The 17382-nt window shown below is 43.8% G+C and overlaps 1 protein-coding gene across 1 annotated transcript; it reads right to left on the bottom strand.

Annotated features, from left to right (window-relative positions):
• Window positions 1-2075: 2075 nt before the first annotated feature.
• Window positions 2076-10501, bottom strand: LOC147703107 (uncharacterized). Its single transcript, XM_086929470.1, has 2 exons — window positions 10175-10501; window positions 2076-2540 (listed from the first exon to the last, which is right to left on the bottom strand). Exons 1-2 carry the CDS (start codon window positions 10499-10501, stop codon window positions 2076-2078), a joined length of 792 nt encoding a protein of 263 aa, XP_086785596.1.
• Window positions 10502-17382: the final 6881 nt, after the last annotated feature.

Below are 17382 nucleotides of genomic sequence, written 5' to 3'. Positions count from 1 at the left end.
GAACACGAACAAAGTCACGAAATACAGAACCTCAGCTCCTCCTTTTGCCATTACTCAGGCAAAAGCACCAACTCATGTTAGTCTGAGTCGGTGTCGACCTCAATGGCCATAAGGTCATCAAACTGTTGCTGTACAATCATCCTAATATTCTCTGCCTTCTTGGACACAGGTGTTGGGACACACATAGTGGCAAGTAGACCACAAATGGCGGGACCACACTGTATACACAGGCAACAAGAAAATATGATGGCTAATATCGCTCCTATGAAAATTAGTATCTTCCATCCCCAAACAGACAATAATCCCCAGAACCATCCTACCAAAGACCAGTCTCCTTCGTCCTGATGAATCGACTCGGAGATGGTATGCAATTTGGAGATGGCCTGGTATATTGTTGGGGCGTCATCAGGAACGTAAATGCAGCAGCTAGATCCAATCAATCTACAGACCCCTCCTCGGTCTGCTAGGATAACATTTAATGCAATCCTGTTCTGCAATGTCATGAGACGATCAGCCTGAAGTTCTGCTGTAATGTTACTTAAGGCACCTATAGTAACATCAATGGTGGTCTCGACCACGCGGGTCAGCTGCCTGATATGCCTACTGTTGACCATTGGACCCCAGAAAGGGAGAAATCCTTTAAAGAAATCACCTCCTTCTTGTCCCTTTGGCGTCAATTATCCCTCTACCATAAATGTAAATGTATTTGAGCTTATATAGCGCACAGCTACCCGCAGTGGGTTTCCTGGCGCTTGCTTAGGGAACCCGTCCTGGTATTCCCCTGTGAGATAACCCCGGCAGGGTATCCACAAGGTGGAAGCCAGGCATCCCGCCGCGAGGGGCCGTTGTGGAGATTAAGCAAGCTATTGCCCAGAGTCGCAGAGTGTGAACCCGTGAGTCGAGAAGGCACCGGAGCGAGAATTATCGAGTCCGTGGAATTTTTGGCCCAAGACCCGCCGAGGCGGGGAATTGAACCCTGGTCCAGGGCCGATCTCAGCTTCCGGGTCTGCCGCCTCTAACCCCTGAGCCACACTTCTCCACATATCTGCTTCTGTGATGACCTGAATGGGCAGTGTATGTAGGGAGAAGCAAAAAGGCTATATAGCATGTTCCTGAGAAGTCAGACGGGAGCCATGTCTGTCCTCACAGACAAAGTATGTACCCTGAGATGGAACCAATGGAGGGGAATTCTGGGATGTGAAAACATACGTATGGGAACAATTCTGTTGTATATCATTCTTTCCCTGCTTTGTTTTATCACTAAGGCTAGTGATATAGTGAGTCACATTCCAACCTTCAAATGCTTGTTTCCCATCGATTGGTATCTTATTCTTATCTACAATCTTAGCCATCGATACTATTCCCTTTATCAAGGTACTATGGCTTAAATCCATTCCGCTCCCGAACGAGCCAATGGGGTATCTTAGTCGATTATGGTATGCGGCCGAGAACATAGCCAAGTATGCCCAGGCCGATCCTTCATAGGAGAAGAGAAGGACTAGGTAGGGCATTCCTTTATGCGTGCTATGAGGCATGAGTCCACATACCCAACAATCAGTTATGTTGACAGCTAATTGGTGTTGATGTAAGAGTTGAATGAACGAGTTATTCAGGTATTCAATCCTTCCTATCTGCTCATGCGGGGGAAGGGCATGTGTCTGATGTTGAGAAACAAAGAGGTGAGAAGGCAAAGAAGTAGAATCAGAAAGGGGTTTTGGCTGTAGAAGATGGACAATCCAACCCGCAGATGCTAATAAAATGCATAAAACATCGAAATACACAAAGTAACGCCAAATCGACTACGCAATAATTTACAGTATTTCTGCTTCATCTCTGTCTTCTTATTTTTCGAACTTGATGTACCACCTATCTTTTCTAAAAAATGTTGTTGCTCACGGCAATCTTCCTCAATCACTTAGCTGTATTTATTTGCTTTTATGACACTGCAAATCCTGGGGGTCCTAGCCACCAAAACAGGGTACAGTCTAAGACTCCTACCGTGACCCTGCAACGGGGACAGATGGCACATCAATAATCTCGTAAAAAATTGCAACAAAAAGGAATACAAAAAAAATTCAAATGTCTTTGAGAGTTCTAGGCCTGAGGTTGTAGCGTCTCTTATTCGATATAGTCTGATCTTGAAACAATCTTTCTGGATTCGTGGTGTCTATTCGAAGATGTGGTGGTATAGCTTCTTGAAGAATATCATCATCTTTTTTCTCGGACTGAGTTCCATCCAACCGGGCGCTACTAAAAGGTACGAAACGGGGAATCTTCTCTCTTTCAGACTCACCTATGCCCCTGCAGATCCACTGGTCGAAGGGCAAGGGCAAGGGTACCTTTTTGCAGTGCACGCCGTGAACCCAGTTTTTCTTCCCCTGGTTTTTCACCGCCGTACGTGTGACGAGGAGTACTAGGCGAGGGGCTGTCCAACGGGGCTCCAGGTTTTTGGTTCTCTGAAAGTTCTTCACACAGACCCAATCCCCAAGTTTGATTGAGTGACCTGGGTCTGTGGAGGCTTCTGGCAAAGCACTTTGAACCTGTTGACGAAGAACACTCAATTTAGTAGTCACATCATGTAAGTAATCAATCAACATTGGGTATGGTATGTCTGAATACTTTTTTGGACGAGGGACTCCCCAGATATTTGCTGGGCGTCCGAAAACCACCTCGTAGGGGCTAAGTCCCACTCGAGAATGTACAGTGGTCCTGGCAGACAAGAGAGCTAAAGGTTAAGAGTCAGGCCAGGCAAGACCTGTGCTGGCCTGAATCTTTGCTAATTTGAGCTTGAGAGTGCCATTATAGCACTCTACCAAACCCGCTGATTGGGGATGGTTTGCCGCATGGAATTTCTGTCTAATACCAAGACCAGCACACACTTTTTGCATAATTTGGCCCACGAATTCACTTCCATTGTCACTCCAGACAATTCGCGGCAAACCGAATCTAGGGAAGAACTCTTTAAGCAAAATTTTAGCAGTTGATAAAGCAGTATTATCCTTCAAAGGATAGGCCTCTATCCATCGGGAGATAGCACATACCACCACTAGGACATACTTGAGGTTGTTGCACATATCCATGTGAATATAGTCAATTTGCAAGACTTCAAAAGGGTATGTCGGGGGAGCAAAATGACCTGCTGGAGTTGGGGTTCCCTTTCCTAGGTTATGCATTAGATAAATAATGCAGTGTTTCACCACATTTTCCGCACACTTCGGAATACCTTCATTCGGCCATACTGGAGCCAACACCTTGCATATACCCTTTGCACTGATGTGGGCTGGACCACGTGCCACAGTAACTACAGGCAACACATAGGCGTCTGGCAACAGCCAACGCTGGTGCTCTGACAACTCCGTTCAACATCCCATTGCATCTAACATTCCTGTGCCTTCTTTCCACTTACTCAATTATTTCTCTGTAGCCTCTCCTTGAATTGATCTTACACTCTCTATTGTGTCCTCACACATTCCAGCTTCTCTGACCCAATTTGCAGGGCCCGCAACATACATGCGACTTGTGGCATCTCTAGCTGTAGTTTTTGCTACCTCATCCGTAAAAGCATTCCCACAACCAACATCATCCGTGACCTTCTTGTGTGCGCTACACTTTATGATTGCTATCTGTGTAGGCAAAGCAAGCGACTCAAGAAGGTCAGTCACCAATTGACCATGCTGTATTTTGTTCCATGAGATGTAAAAAATCCTCTCTCCTTCCACAAGCGACCAAAACTGCGTGCCACGCCAAAGGCGTATTGGCTATCTGTATGGGAAAGGCTGTATCGATAGAACTGTGCATATTTAACACCATGCACACGTGGTTATAATAGTATTAAATATTCTGTTTATAAATAAATACAACTAAGAAAGTTTCTCTAAGAATCAGTGCAAGAAATATGCTCTTATGGGCCAAATACAACCCCCATTACATCCTCCAAAAGCCACTCTAAGATGGCACCTACTACGGAGTATAGACAAGCCCCCATAGACACCTCTTCTATGTTTATCAAAGAGAGGGGTCATGTGACCTAGATGAGGGAGGTGAGACATTGGGCACTCACTTTAAAAAGAGACCGGGTAGGAGGACGTGTCTCTTCGGTAATCGAATCTTTGGGATACATCGGTGGAGGAGTCATACAACCGGCAATACGGTAAGAGGTCGATAAACACGTGGGGAGCACTTGCAAAAAGTAAACCAAACATGCGGGCCAAATGTTAGTTAAAGCTTAAAATGAGCATGTAAATATTTAATGCCGATATAGATCATTCAGCAGAGTTTATGCCTAAACCGAAAAGGGAATGAGAACGTGAAAAGTAGTGAGTTGAAAGTGTGAGATTCATTAAACAACGCATATATGTATAATTTGAGGCTTCAAACTAGAGGTTTTGTAATGATGGGTTAACGCGATCATACATGCAGCGTGCTCTTTTAAAAATAACGAACGAATGGAGTACGAAGTAAACCCATATTAGTTAAGTAAGCGTTTGAATAGTAGACTAAAACCGCATGGTTTGCGCAAAGAAAATGTAACTATTACAGAAACGGCCAATGCGTGGTAAAATCATGGCTTCAGTGAGCACCTGGCGGGAGAACTGTTTGTCGGAAAATAACAAGTAGCGAAGCTTGACACGCAGCGTGCACGACTAGAACTGCACATATAATGGCAATACTAATACCTCTAGGTTTTTTGTAAAAAGATACTGCGAAGAATTCCTGTGGGGTTGAAATTATAAAGAATGCTTTACCCTGAGTTAGACATTGGGTAACACGTTTTATAATATTATAATATACAAAGGGGGTAACATCATAATACTCTCTCATAGAGCCCCGTGCCAAGAAGGACAATTGAAGGAAGTCCATATCACCACGGGTACCACGAGGGTCTAACCATATCAGGAACGCATATCCAACTCTATAAGGTGAGCGCTATAACTAATATGGAGTAGTAAAAAATAGTTTTACTAACCTAGAAAGGGAATTGATTAAAGTACATTCATGCCCTTTCTTCATAGGTGGATTCAGTAAAAAAAAATTAAAATATAAAAACGGTAAACTGGAAACAACCATACCAGGAATACCTCAAGACAAACAGGTGAGCGAGGTTGTCTTGTAATTAAGGGGTTGAAAAATAATGGTATCATGCAACTAAAAGAAACTATTCTAACTCTTGCAGATTAAACAATATCCAAAATACTGAGACAACCGAATAGAAGCCTACACCGATGTAAACATCTGATTACCCTAAGTAAGGTGTGTAAGAAAATAGGATGGCCCAGTGAGAATAACTTATAAACTAAATAAGGAGGGAGAACTTACTATGTTATTACCTGCTTTCCCGCAGGGCAGAATTGAACATAACTACCAGAGAAACGAGAAAGAATATATATCGAGAGCAATATTAAGTGCCTGCTTAAACACATAAGGTAGGATGTGGGAAGAACACAGTATGTCTTAAGATCAGACAAATAGTTTAATGACTCTAAAAAAAAACCTTTTTCTGTTGATAGAGCGAGACTAGAATTAGCCGCCTAAGAAGATCTACTCCAATCAAATATCCTGAGCAGAAAGGGATATTTTTAAAGGTATGCAATCTTACTGATTGCGGGGCATCTTAGTTGAGGGAAGTGAATGGATGCATGAGTAATTGAGCTAATATACCCTAGTCCATATTGATCATTAAGGGGGGCTGGCTCCAAAGGTCACCATAGGGTTGTAAGTGCATAGTGGAACCACAAACAATGATGTACAAGCACATAAAAAATCGATAAAGAAGGGATAAAAAAGAGAAAAAATTGTTAATTACACTATGAATGTATTCTTATATTGGTATTTTCTGTTTACAGATAGATGTGTACATCAGAATTGTCCTGAGGAAGGTGGGGCACATTGCCACAACCACCGAAACGCGTCGACTACCCCGTAGGGGATGTATTGATTCTGTACATTTTATAATTATGTGCTATTGCAATTGATGTCTTTGAAAGTATGTTGACCTTTGTATTTTTGGGTCTATAGATCTGACCAAAAAAAACACTGCAATCTAGGTACCAGTGGGTAGACTGATATTGTTTTTAACCAATTGTGATGAATTCATGTTTTATAATGTATCAAATACTTTTTTTAACAAAATCTGATTTTATAATAAAAATTCTGATGTTTTTGTACATGAAATAGTTAATGTCTTTGTGGTTCTACTAGAGCATATTATTGGTGAACAGGCTGAATGAAAACTGGTTGTGATGAGTGAATGACTTAGTTCCCCATTGAAATCAAGAACCCAGGGAACATTCAATTCCTTTTTTTGCATTTATTACCCTGTTCCTGTGGGTGTTGACTGGAAGGGTACTCTCTTTCTCTTTTTTGACTTGGCTATCTGTATAGACATTCACTCTTTTCCCTCTTGACAACACACGCTCTGGTCAAGGCTATTAACTCAGCTGCCTGGGCTGAATTGTGTCTAATCCGTGCTGCTTCCGCAATCGTATGCAGGGTAGTAACAGCATAAGCTGAAGTTGTTTCTCCATTAGGGAGTTTGAAACAGGAACCATCTACCCATAGGATCCCATCTGGGTCCTTGAGTGGAGTATCCTTCAGGTCAATCCTGCCTTTCGTTTCCTCCTGTGTGCGTAGAAAACAATCATGCTGCTCCTGAGCATGTTTTTCATCTGGGGGTGGTAACAATGTAGCTGGATTTAAAGTGTTACATCGTTTAATATGTACATGACTCGCCAAGAGCGTTAGCTCATATCCAGATAAACGAGCACTCGCGAGGTGTTGTGTTTTAGTTCTGTTTAACAAAGTGTCCACTGCATGTGGTACCATAACAGTAAGTGTGTTATCCAATACTACTCCAGCAGATTGGCGAATAGAGATTGCTGCTGCTGCTGTAGCTCTGAGGCAGCTAGGCAATGCTTTAGCTACTGGGTCCAATGTGGCTAAGAAATAGGCACATGGCCTCTGTTTACCTCCAAACTGTTGGGTCAAGACTGACAATGCACAACCCTCTCTCTCATGGACATAGAGCCTAAAAGGCTTACTATAATCTGGGGTACCCAACACAGGAGCAGAACACAGAGCAGTACGTAAGTCAGAGAAACTCTTCTGGCACTCCTCAGTCCAAGGAAGCGGATGAGGGGTATCCTTCAATGTAAGTGCTAACAAAGGTTTAGCTAATAAGGAGAAATTGGGTATCCACTGTCTGCAATAAGAGGTAATGCCCAAGAAGGCACGCACTTCTCTCTGTGTGGTCGGCACAGGCACTTGCGCAATAGCTTGAATACGTTCTGGGGTCAATCGCCTTCCCTCCTTCGACAAAAGATGACCTAAGTAGGTAAACTCTTGGCGGGCAAACTGCAACTGGGAGGGTGACACCTTATGATTGAGATCAGACAAATGGTGCAGCAGTGCAACAGTCACGTCCCTACAAACATCCTCTGAATCAGCAGCCACCAACAAATCGTCTACATATTGAATAAGGGTAGCACCTGAAGACAAAGGGAAAGTATCAAGTGGGATTTAAGAGCCGGACTAGAAATAGAGGGACTCTCACAATAACCTTGTAGTGCTCTTTTAAATCGGAAACTTCGACCTCCTAAAGAGAAACCAAAAATATCCCTACTCTCCTCAGCGATGGGAATGCTGAAGAAAGCATTCTTCAAATCAATCACAGAGAACCAAGCTGCCGAAGCAGGTATCATCGTCAGCAGGGTTGTGATGTCTGGGATGACAGGAAACTGTGGGACAACAATTTTGTTTACTTCTCGTATATCAATCACAAATCTATAAACAGGGGGCTGGGAAGGATCTGTTCTTTTAAGAATCGGCAACACAGGACTACTGCACACAATTCTTCTCGTTTCCTCAACCGCATCCTTCTGAACCAAATCATGAATAATAGCCAACAGCGCTCTCTCTCCATCACTAGATATTTTGTATTGAGGAATACGTGGCAATTTGACATTGGGCTTAAGTGTAACAACATAAGGTGGAATTTCAAGACGGCCCACATCATTTGGGCCTGTAGCCCAGAGCTTTTCAGGGAGAGAAAGCAACTCAGGTGAAAATTGGTCTTGGGACAAGTACATTGAAGAAGTCAATTTCCTCCCTAGTGTGAGATGCACACCAGAAGGAGAACAATGTAATGTTGCATACAACCTTTTCAATAAATCCAAACCCAATAAGTTCTCACCACAACTAGCTGTCAAAATAAGTGGAGCCTCCAAGTTATAAGGACCAATTGTGATAGGCAGTGGGCAAGAGACCGAATTACAGACAGGGGCGCCAGAAAATCCTACAGATGTATTCATTGAGCCAGACAAAGGTGCCCCAGGGAGTTTAGAATGAATGATAGAACTTCTCGTCGCACCAGTATCCAAAAGAAATGGTTCTGATACACCCATAGTGTGGACAATAACATAAAGCCCATTCTGGTCTACTGGAATCGATACAACGCCCTCACTTTGTCCATGGCTGTCCTATTCAGTGTGGAAACCTTCGTTCCCATTGTCCACATAACAATCGTCAGTGTAGTATTGTGCAGACTGAGCTTTCTGTTGATCGAAATAATTTGTAGCATTCAGATGAGGGAAAGACGCTGTTCTTGAGGGAACACACCTCTTCCTCTACCCTTGGATGGTGACAGAAAACCACTGCGACCACGTGGAACAGACATCCCATTACTACACTGTAACAGAACTGGGCAACTATTCTTAAAATGGCCATCCTCTTTACAATAAGCACACTGGTTAGGACCCAACAAAGGTCGTGGAACAAAAGGCTCAGGTTTTTTAAATACCTTTTGAAATTGCGGAGGCTGGGGGAACTGACGCTGAGCAAAACGTGGAGGATAAGCCTGTTGTAAAAGGACCTTAGTTTTCAGATCTCTATTCGTCTTCTCTTGCTTATCTTTCTCCTCCTTATCCCTATTCTCATAATATTGTGAAGTGGCTAATATCTGGGCAGGAGAGGAAACAGCCCATGAACTCTCTGAACTTTTCAATTTGTTGGATAACTTGGGAAGTAAGTTAAATACAAACTTGTCCACAAATAAACGTTGGCCACCCTCAGTAGTCATGTCCTGCCCGCTGTGATCAATAAATGTCTCCTCAAAACAAGTAAAGAAATCGGAGACACTCTCATCTATCTTTTGTTTACATGCAGCCAGCTTATCCCAATTTACTCGTACTGCGGGCATCATTGTCTTCATTAGAGTAATAATTCTACCAGGGAGTTCCATAATCAGAACATCGGGCTTCGCACCACCCACTTGCGTTGCGTCTGTGGCGCGTATAGCAGCCCAATCACCACCTAATTCTACTGCATGGTCCTCTCTACGAACCCGAGCCCATAAAGATTGCGGGACTACATTCCCAAATAACATATCGATATCGGCTAAGTTCATAATACAAGCCTCAACCATCTGGGACAATTCTTTATAGTAACCAGCAGGGTTTTTACGAGGGTCGGGCAGAGTCTGTTTAAGAGCCAAAACTTCAGACCTTTTCCAGGGGACATGAACCCATACACGCTGAAAGTGGCCTGGTACGGGATGGGCGCCACCCACTGCGTCTCTCCATACTGGAGGAACTTCACGCATCGGATAGTGCTTTAATTCCTGGCCGACAATAGGATAACATTTTGGAAGAGTCAAGGAAGAGAATATTGTTCTAAAAGCAACAAGCGCATTTATATCCTCCCCGACTTTTGGACCCACTATAAGACCCTTGTCAAAATCAGCCTGGTCTCTCAACAAATCCGGGGAAACTGTATCCAACTCCATATCCTCCCATCCCTTAACCAGAGTGTCACAAATAACATCGAAAACATATCTCTGGGTGGGCTCGGCCCATTGGCAGAAAGAACTCATAATGTCTTGTGCACTATATATTGGACCTTCCTTAATCCACCTGCGAGCGAGAGAACCCAACACCGTTTTCTCGTCTGAAAGCGGAATTTGCCAACGGGATTGCCGTGGAGAAAGAGCCGGAGACATATTTAACGATCCAAGTAAAGGAGAAAAGAATCCTGAGACTGCGTCTACCAGTCGCTTGTGCGTGGTCGGGGTATCACTTAAAAGAACAGGTGACATAAGGGAAGTGGAAGGTGACACCGGCGGACGCGTAGTAGATTGCAGAGGCAAAGAAGTTGACAACGAGGGAGGTGGGGGCTGAATTACAGGGAGGGGCACATGTGGGGGAATAGGAACAGGCAAAGCAGCAATGATCGGTTGTGCAGGTGGCTGGACAATCGGCAACTGAATGGCCACTGGCTGAGCGGGAGGTGCTAACGGGGGTGCAGTAGCACCTTGTGCATAGGGTGGAGGCAACGTCAATAAGCGGGCCATTAAAGGATCTTCCTCAGGATCCCTACTCTTCTCTGGAGGGGAAATAGGCAACGCCGGATAGCACCTATCTGTCGCCATACGATGCTGTCTTTCCGTTATCTCCATTGCATAATCAGACTCATTATTTGCAAACTGTTGGGCAGCCTGTGCAATCGTCATACCTTGCACTTTCCTATCTCTTTTTGCCTGCTTTATTTCTCTGTTTGGCTTCTTTTCGCCAGAGGCGGAAAGAGTCAAACATTGCCGGCCGGGCTTTTCTCTTAAATAGACTTGTTTCTAAATTATCTAATATATCGGTATCAAAGCTACCATTTTGTGGCCACTGCAGAACACCATCCTTTTTAGTATATCGGATCCATGTCTCATTAAAGGTAATGGGGCCGATACCATGTTTTGAATATAACTCATAAGTGGGAGTTCCAACCGGAGGGATCGGACAAGAGTCCTCCAGTTGGGAATCCCTATCACAAGAACAACAACACCAACGTTTAAACTTACTGAAACCAAGCATCGTTATTTCACTGGTCTCTTCTCAATCATCAAGGGGTTAATGCCAATAACACTGCACAAACGTACTTACCCCTTGGCTTTGGCCACTGCAGAAGCCGAATAGAAACCCAAAACAAAAACAAAACAAATTTGTGGAAGCGACACACCAAATACTTAACTAAGTGTCTTCTAACACCACCGCAGGTCCGTCTACCGCCTCACAATAGCAATCATCACCGAAAGGACCAAGGCAGGGCGGCAGTCAGGGCAGCAGTCATCAGCAGCCGCCAGCAAAAAGGGGGAAGCCGCGCTGTAAAGACCTTCGGTCCACTTATGACATGCAGGGGCCAATCGTGTGGTGCGCATCCTCCGGAATTTCTTGTGGGCTCCTCACAATCCTCAGGCTGAACCGCTCCCACTGAAGCCGCCCCACGCTGGGCGTCAATTGAAGATCCGGAGCCTTAAGGGCCCGGCGGCGCAGGGTACGCCTAAATCTTCGAGTTCTCCTGCCTGGTCGAACAGAGACACCGGACACTCCGTTGGCGTAGAAGATCGTATTTTATTAGCTGGAGCCAGCACAGTTGTCCATGAAGTACAGAAAGTATGTTCAAAGGAGACTGCTCTCGAACTCTGTGGCACATGGGTTTATATACATTTGAGATACACAATGAACAATCCCAAGACATACAAAGCAGACAAATGCGAGGGGCTCGGAAAGCAAAGTATTACGTAACTTCAAACAAGCTTGGTTGTTGGCTGTCTTTGTTACCCAACCCCTTAAACTATTTGCAAATGAACCCACACAATCCAACTTGCAGGTGAAGAAACACATTTGTATGTTTAAGACGGAGAGTTCATGGAGGGAATGGCGAAGGACAGCAGATAAGATAGACTCAGGAAAGAATGGTGCGAACCTACAGATAGTCTGGACGGGGATCAGTTAATGAGACATGGATGGTTGTACTCGGGCAGACCCTGACACTAGACCAGTAAATAAAGGCGAAAAGGTTACTTAGTGTGTGAATGCAGGAAAACGACAAAAAGAATACCTGGCTGGCCGTGCTGCCTGAGTGAGGGCAACACAAAATGGAGGCAAGTCACAAAATGGCAGCCGAACACGAACAAACTCACGAAATACAGAACCTCAGTGAGAACACCCACCGCAATTCCCATGGAAAGCCTCCTTGATGCAGAGCAAGGCAATGCAGCTCTTTGAACTGCTTTCCCAAACTCCATATCTATGAGACCATGCAAATCCACGCAGGGTTGCTTTGCGTCGCCTCATAGATATGATTGAGAAGCCTGCGCCACGGAGCGTAAAAAAAAGTGATAATCCGGCGGCGCAGGCCTCTTGTAAATAAGCCTCAGAATTTGCAATCGATAAATGCGCCATTCCAAATATCCAACTAAAGGAATATAGATATTCATTCTGCTGCAGCACACTTTGCACTTGATCAGTTGACCACCTAGCATTGAGCACCAGTGTAATCATGGTGAACCACCACCTGCAATCTGGCCTCTCCGCATGGCCATGAATTTAAACAAAAGATCACTTACAAAGGCACAATTTCTCAGCTTGTGTACCACCAAAGGTATTACTGTTCATTGCAGCTTCTCCTGAATGGCAGTCTTTTCTTCTAAAATCTTCTAGTCATGCCCCCATGTACAGTCCCAAAAGCTGGGCTGCCGGGTGGGTAAAGGCTGGGGCTGATCATTACTCTTCATTCATAAAGTCCTTTTGTCACTGTGCCGTCACGTTTGTGTTTGAAGGATGCACACATAATGCAATTATCTGTAGTCAGTTAATCCAGACATAGCCTAATGAAGTGGTAAATAATGCTACTCCAGAAGAGATAGTCCTACACTTTGTCAACCATCAGGACACCGTCTGCCTCCATCACACCTTCTCACCACACTGTGTATATCATACATTTATTTCTAAGCCGGAAACACCCTAAACACTAACTCATCACCATGACATTATGTGACGGGTCCAACAACAGCAAACCACATACCTCCTTTCTTACTCATAACAGCACACAACATACAACTTTACAAATGGTTGGGAATATAGCTCTAAAATGTAATCCTGAAAAAAAGATAAAATAACGAAGAATATAATGAGCCAATTTTAGATCTAACCCTAATGCTCACCATATATCTTAGTCAAATGCTAAGTTCAAACCTAGGTATAACCTCAGCCTTGAGCCTCTGCCTAATGCTGGTCTTGTAAACTAACCATACCAGTGAAAGTAAAATTAATAGTAACCAACACAAATAGGTACGGCAGCCATAGGGAGAATACAGCGTCCAGTATTATCACCCTGGAACAGACACCAAGTCTAAGTAGGACATTCACAGCTGTGCGAGTGCAACTGGAAGGGAAGGTCATCCTTATGGAAGAGGAAGCCTCAAACACACAATTGTGTCATGCTTCATCATCAGCAACCTCTTCCCACCCTGGTAGGGCAGTACCACCAGGGTTGATTCGACCTTCTGTTGAACTCGGCGCAGGAGGGAGTTCTAAGATAAAAAACTACTGGATAAAAGTTCCCAGGCAGTTTACCGTTATTAGTGGGAACAATAGGGATGATTAAAAACAAATGAGATGGTTGTTGAGAAGAATGGTTCACACTACTTCAACAACTAGGCCAACATTTTTCTGCTCACATTAAAAGCCCAAACGGGTCTGGGGCATTCTTCTGGGCCAGGGATCTGTAACTACCTCTCAAGAAGGAAGAAGCAGGTGAGTTTTTCCAATGGTTGAACACATTGGATCTATTTTTGCGCTTCACCGACACAGTTGGAGAGAACAAACTACCCTTCCTGGACTTCCTGATTAACTTGACGGATGGACACCTCAAGACCGAGGTCTTTTACAAACCCACTTCTTCGCTTTGAAAGCTTCCAACCACGAGCACTGTGGGAGAATCTACCAGTGGGACAATTTTTAAGCCTAAGACGCAACTGCTCTGAAATATCAGACTACAAAGCACATGCAAAGAGACTATCATTTAAGCTAACTGAGAAGAATTATCCATCTCACCTGATACAAAGAGCTAAGACAAGTGCCTTGAATATTAACAGAGACCAGTTGTTATCCAACTTCAAAACAGAGGGAAACAACAAACTGATCTGTGTGACCACCTTCAGCCCCATGTCAAATATGTTTCAGAGTCATGAACAAGCACTGGAAGATTTTGCAGTCAGGGGGTTTGGTACTCAGCAAACCAATGCACTCATTCAAAAGGGCCAGGAATATCAAGGACATGCTAGTGCACACATGCCCAAAAAGAAGTGAAACCTAAGGAGGTAAGGCAAACCTCTGAAATTTACCACCTCCGGTTGAGCATTCTCCCAGTGGTGATTGTAATGTGTGCCCCCTCTCCAAAAAGTTGAAAGAATTGGACCTAGGTCTAAGGATACCATGGAGATTGAAAAGCTTGATCAACTGCAACTTCAAAGATTTCATCTACATGATCAGATGCCTATGCAACTTAATGAACATTGTCATGAACACAAGGAGTGTAAGCACTCGTATTACTGATGAGGAGAATGAGATGGAGTTGTGTGTGCTTGAAAAACGTAACAAGTCACGTGCAGACATGACCAGACCTCTCTTTCTTTTTGGATAGAGATGTATTTCCAGGCTTTGGACTGACCGCCACGGGCTGAATGATGACATTCCGTGGGGTAGCATGAGGATATAATTGTCTTATTACCTTGGGCCCCACCTCCACATTGACGATTATCATTTTCTCCCCAAAATAATACACCTGGGCAGTTACTACTAGATGCCTACTAGTGCCCACAATGGCGCAGTCAGGACCTTTCCTAGTGGCAGTGACAGCCATATGCCCTTGACACTGAAGATTTAAAAATAGCCACAACACTTTACAGCTTCGGAGACTGTTGCTCTCCTTCCTGCCTTGCTTATTAAATTACACATATTCAAATATCTATGATTATCTTTGGTTCCGCCATATAATTGCAAACTGAGGCTGGAGTAGCAGTCTTATGTACCATAGTGTGGGGCTGCTCCATACCTTCCTGATACAAGCATGGTGTCATTATTCGCCCTGGTTTTAATAACTAATAGCTTGTTTTCCCTCAGATAGGACTCACCCTGCGATTCACACGGCTCAGCTCATGCGATGCTTCGTGTAGGTGTCCTTCGATCTACCCTCCTCCACCGGGTCCCGGGCACTGTTGAAGCCTGGGGACCACAAAGAGTGGGTAGATCCAGGCAGGTCGAGAAGACTTAGGGTAAAAGTACTATCCTTGAATTACTAAAAAACCTTTTGGTTTACCCATTATTACTTATTGTAGATAGCTCACATTTCTAGGTCCTGAAGAATCATAGGGTTAGTACACCACTAGCGAGAAACATGTTGACCAACACACTTTAACAAGAGCATGTAGACACGCACAGTGGACGTGACAGTGCCTTGTTATAATGGTTTTACTTAGGACAGGAGACCCCCATAATAAAGTTTGTCCGCTCTAGGTACTCCCAGCCCTATTTTATCTCACATCACAGCATCTATACCATTAGACCCCACACCTGCACCTCACCATATGGCAGTTGGATAGAAGATCTCCGACAAAGAGCCCCTTTTTAGGGTGCCCGTTGGGGATTGCACCGCCACCGCAATGAGGAGCAGCCCATATGATGAAGCATGACACCTAAAAGGGTGTGTGAGGGCATTATGATCCAACAAATGGATCCCCACTACTACCCTCTTTAGGAAAACCACTTGGCTTCTCCAAACCGCTACAGTTTTTAGTGAGGAACTTCATAGAAATCCCTTTTTGTATTTCTCTCACTGAGACATCCTCTACGTTGGACCTTCCCACTCCACGTGAAGTGAGAAAATGCCTCTAGTCCCTTCCTTTTGTCTTGACACAATAGGTCTACCTGGTGGGCTAGTGGGATTCTTGTGCACTTTAGGAAGCAGATACAGTACTGGGAGAACAGGATAATCACGTTTTAAATAATCATACTCCTCCCAGGTACGGATACCCTTGTCTTTCCATTCACATAAACGATCCCATAGGGTGGTTATGCTGGTATTATACCTCTCAAAGCTCACAGGCTTATAGAACATGTCATCCTTGAGTTGCCTTTCAGCTTCTGCCAGATAATGTTCACGGTCCAAAAGGACAATGTTCCCTCCTGTGTCCGCTGGGCGTATGACAATATTGTCATCTTACATCAGCGACTTGAGGGCCTGTCTCTGCTTGTATGTGAGGTTGCCCTCGCCATTGTTCTTATGTTTCCTTCTGTTATGTCTAGATTCATTCAGCGACTTGCATACAACCTCATGAAAGGTGTCTATGCTGTCATGGGGGAGTAAGGGCATGAACACAGATTTGGGTCTAAAATCAGTATCGGCTGAAGCATCAGTGGTGATGTCCAGTTCAGCTAAAAGTTGTGTAGAGGAACCGATGACCTTCGCCCCCTCCTCGCATAGTCTTAGTTCAATCACAGTACTAAGAGTCTCAGTATCCCTTATGTTGAAATCATAAGTAACAGTGTTGTTACTCTCATTGGCCTCCCCAGCTGCCATATTGCCCCTGAGTTTGTGCCATTTTTGAAGTTTGAGTTTACGTACATATTTAAATACATCAATGCGAACATCAACATATTCAGAGGGATGGGATGGACAAAACGATAAACCCAGGCAGAGTTCTTTTCTCTGTCATTGTCAAAGTTATTTGAGAGAGATTAATAATGGTTCTATTCACCGTAAGATCATCCATCAGTACACTCTTTTGGCGCGTGCCCTGCTGGTTCCCATAGCGCCATGACCCCTGCCTCTTTTGCCACCGTTGTCTGAGCCTTATTCTTCAGTTTCTCCATAACCTCTTCCTCGGCCTTGTCCACGTCCTTTTTGTTCTCTCGTTTTTGGCACTGATGTTTTCCTCGTAGTTAGACGTCCCCTCCTTAAAGTCCGATACTCGTCTACAAAAGTAAGTTGTTTCTTTCTGGTTCCAATCGGTGTCTGGTTTTGGACGGATACATCAGATTCTCTGTCCTCTCTAGTGGATAGTTCTACAGTTGCTCCTTCTTTAGTACTGGTCATCAGATCTTGTCCAGAGCCCTCTTGTTTATATAGATGGTCATATTTGTGGCTGAAAGTTAGACTCTGCCCGCTGTCATAATCTCCATAGTCACGATTAAGCTTCCTTTCCTTACATGCTTTTATGTCTTCCACGTGTTTATTGAGTATTTCTTTGACAGCGGACACCATTATGATCGTACGTTTGTCTTTACTGAGAGTACGCTGACTTCATGGATTTTTGCAGAGATTGTTAGCTAGCTGCTCCACCGGCGTGCGTACCACTTTCCACGGGTCTTGTGAAGTCCGGAAGCAGCTTTTTGCATTGGAGATATATATATACATATATATATATATATATATATATATATATATATATATATATATATATATATATATATATATATATATATATATATACATATATACATATATATATATATATATATATATATATATATATATATATATATATATATATATTCACTG

This window comes from Lissotriton vulgaris, chromosome 7 (assembly GCF_964263255.1).
Source record: "Lissotriton vulgaris chromosome 7, aLisVul1.2, whole genome shotgun sequence".
Taxonomy (NCBI): domain Eukaryota; kingdom Metazoa; phylum Chordata; class Amphibia; order Caudata; family Salamandridae; genus Lissotriton; species Lissotriton vulgaris.
The sequence above is the reverse complement of the archived record's forward strand: the minus strand, read 5'-3'. Positions and strand labels throughout refer to the sequence as shown.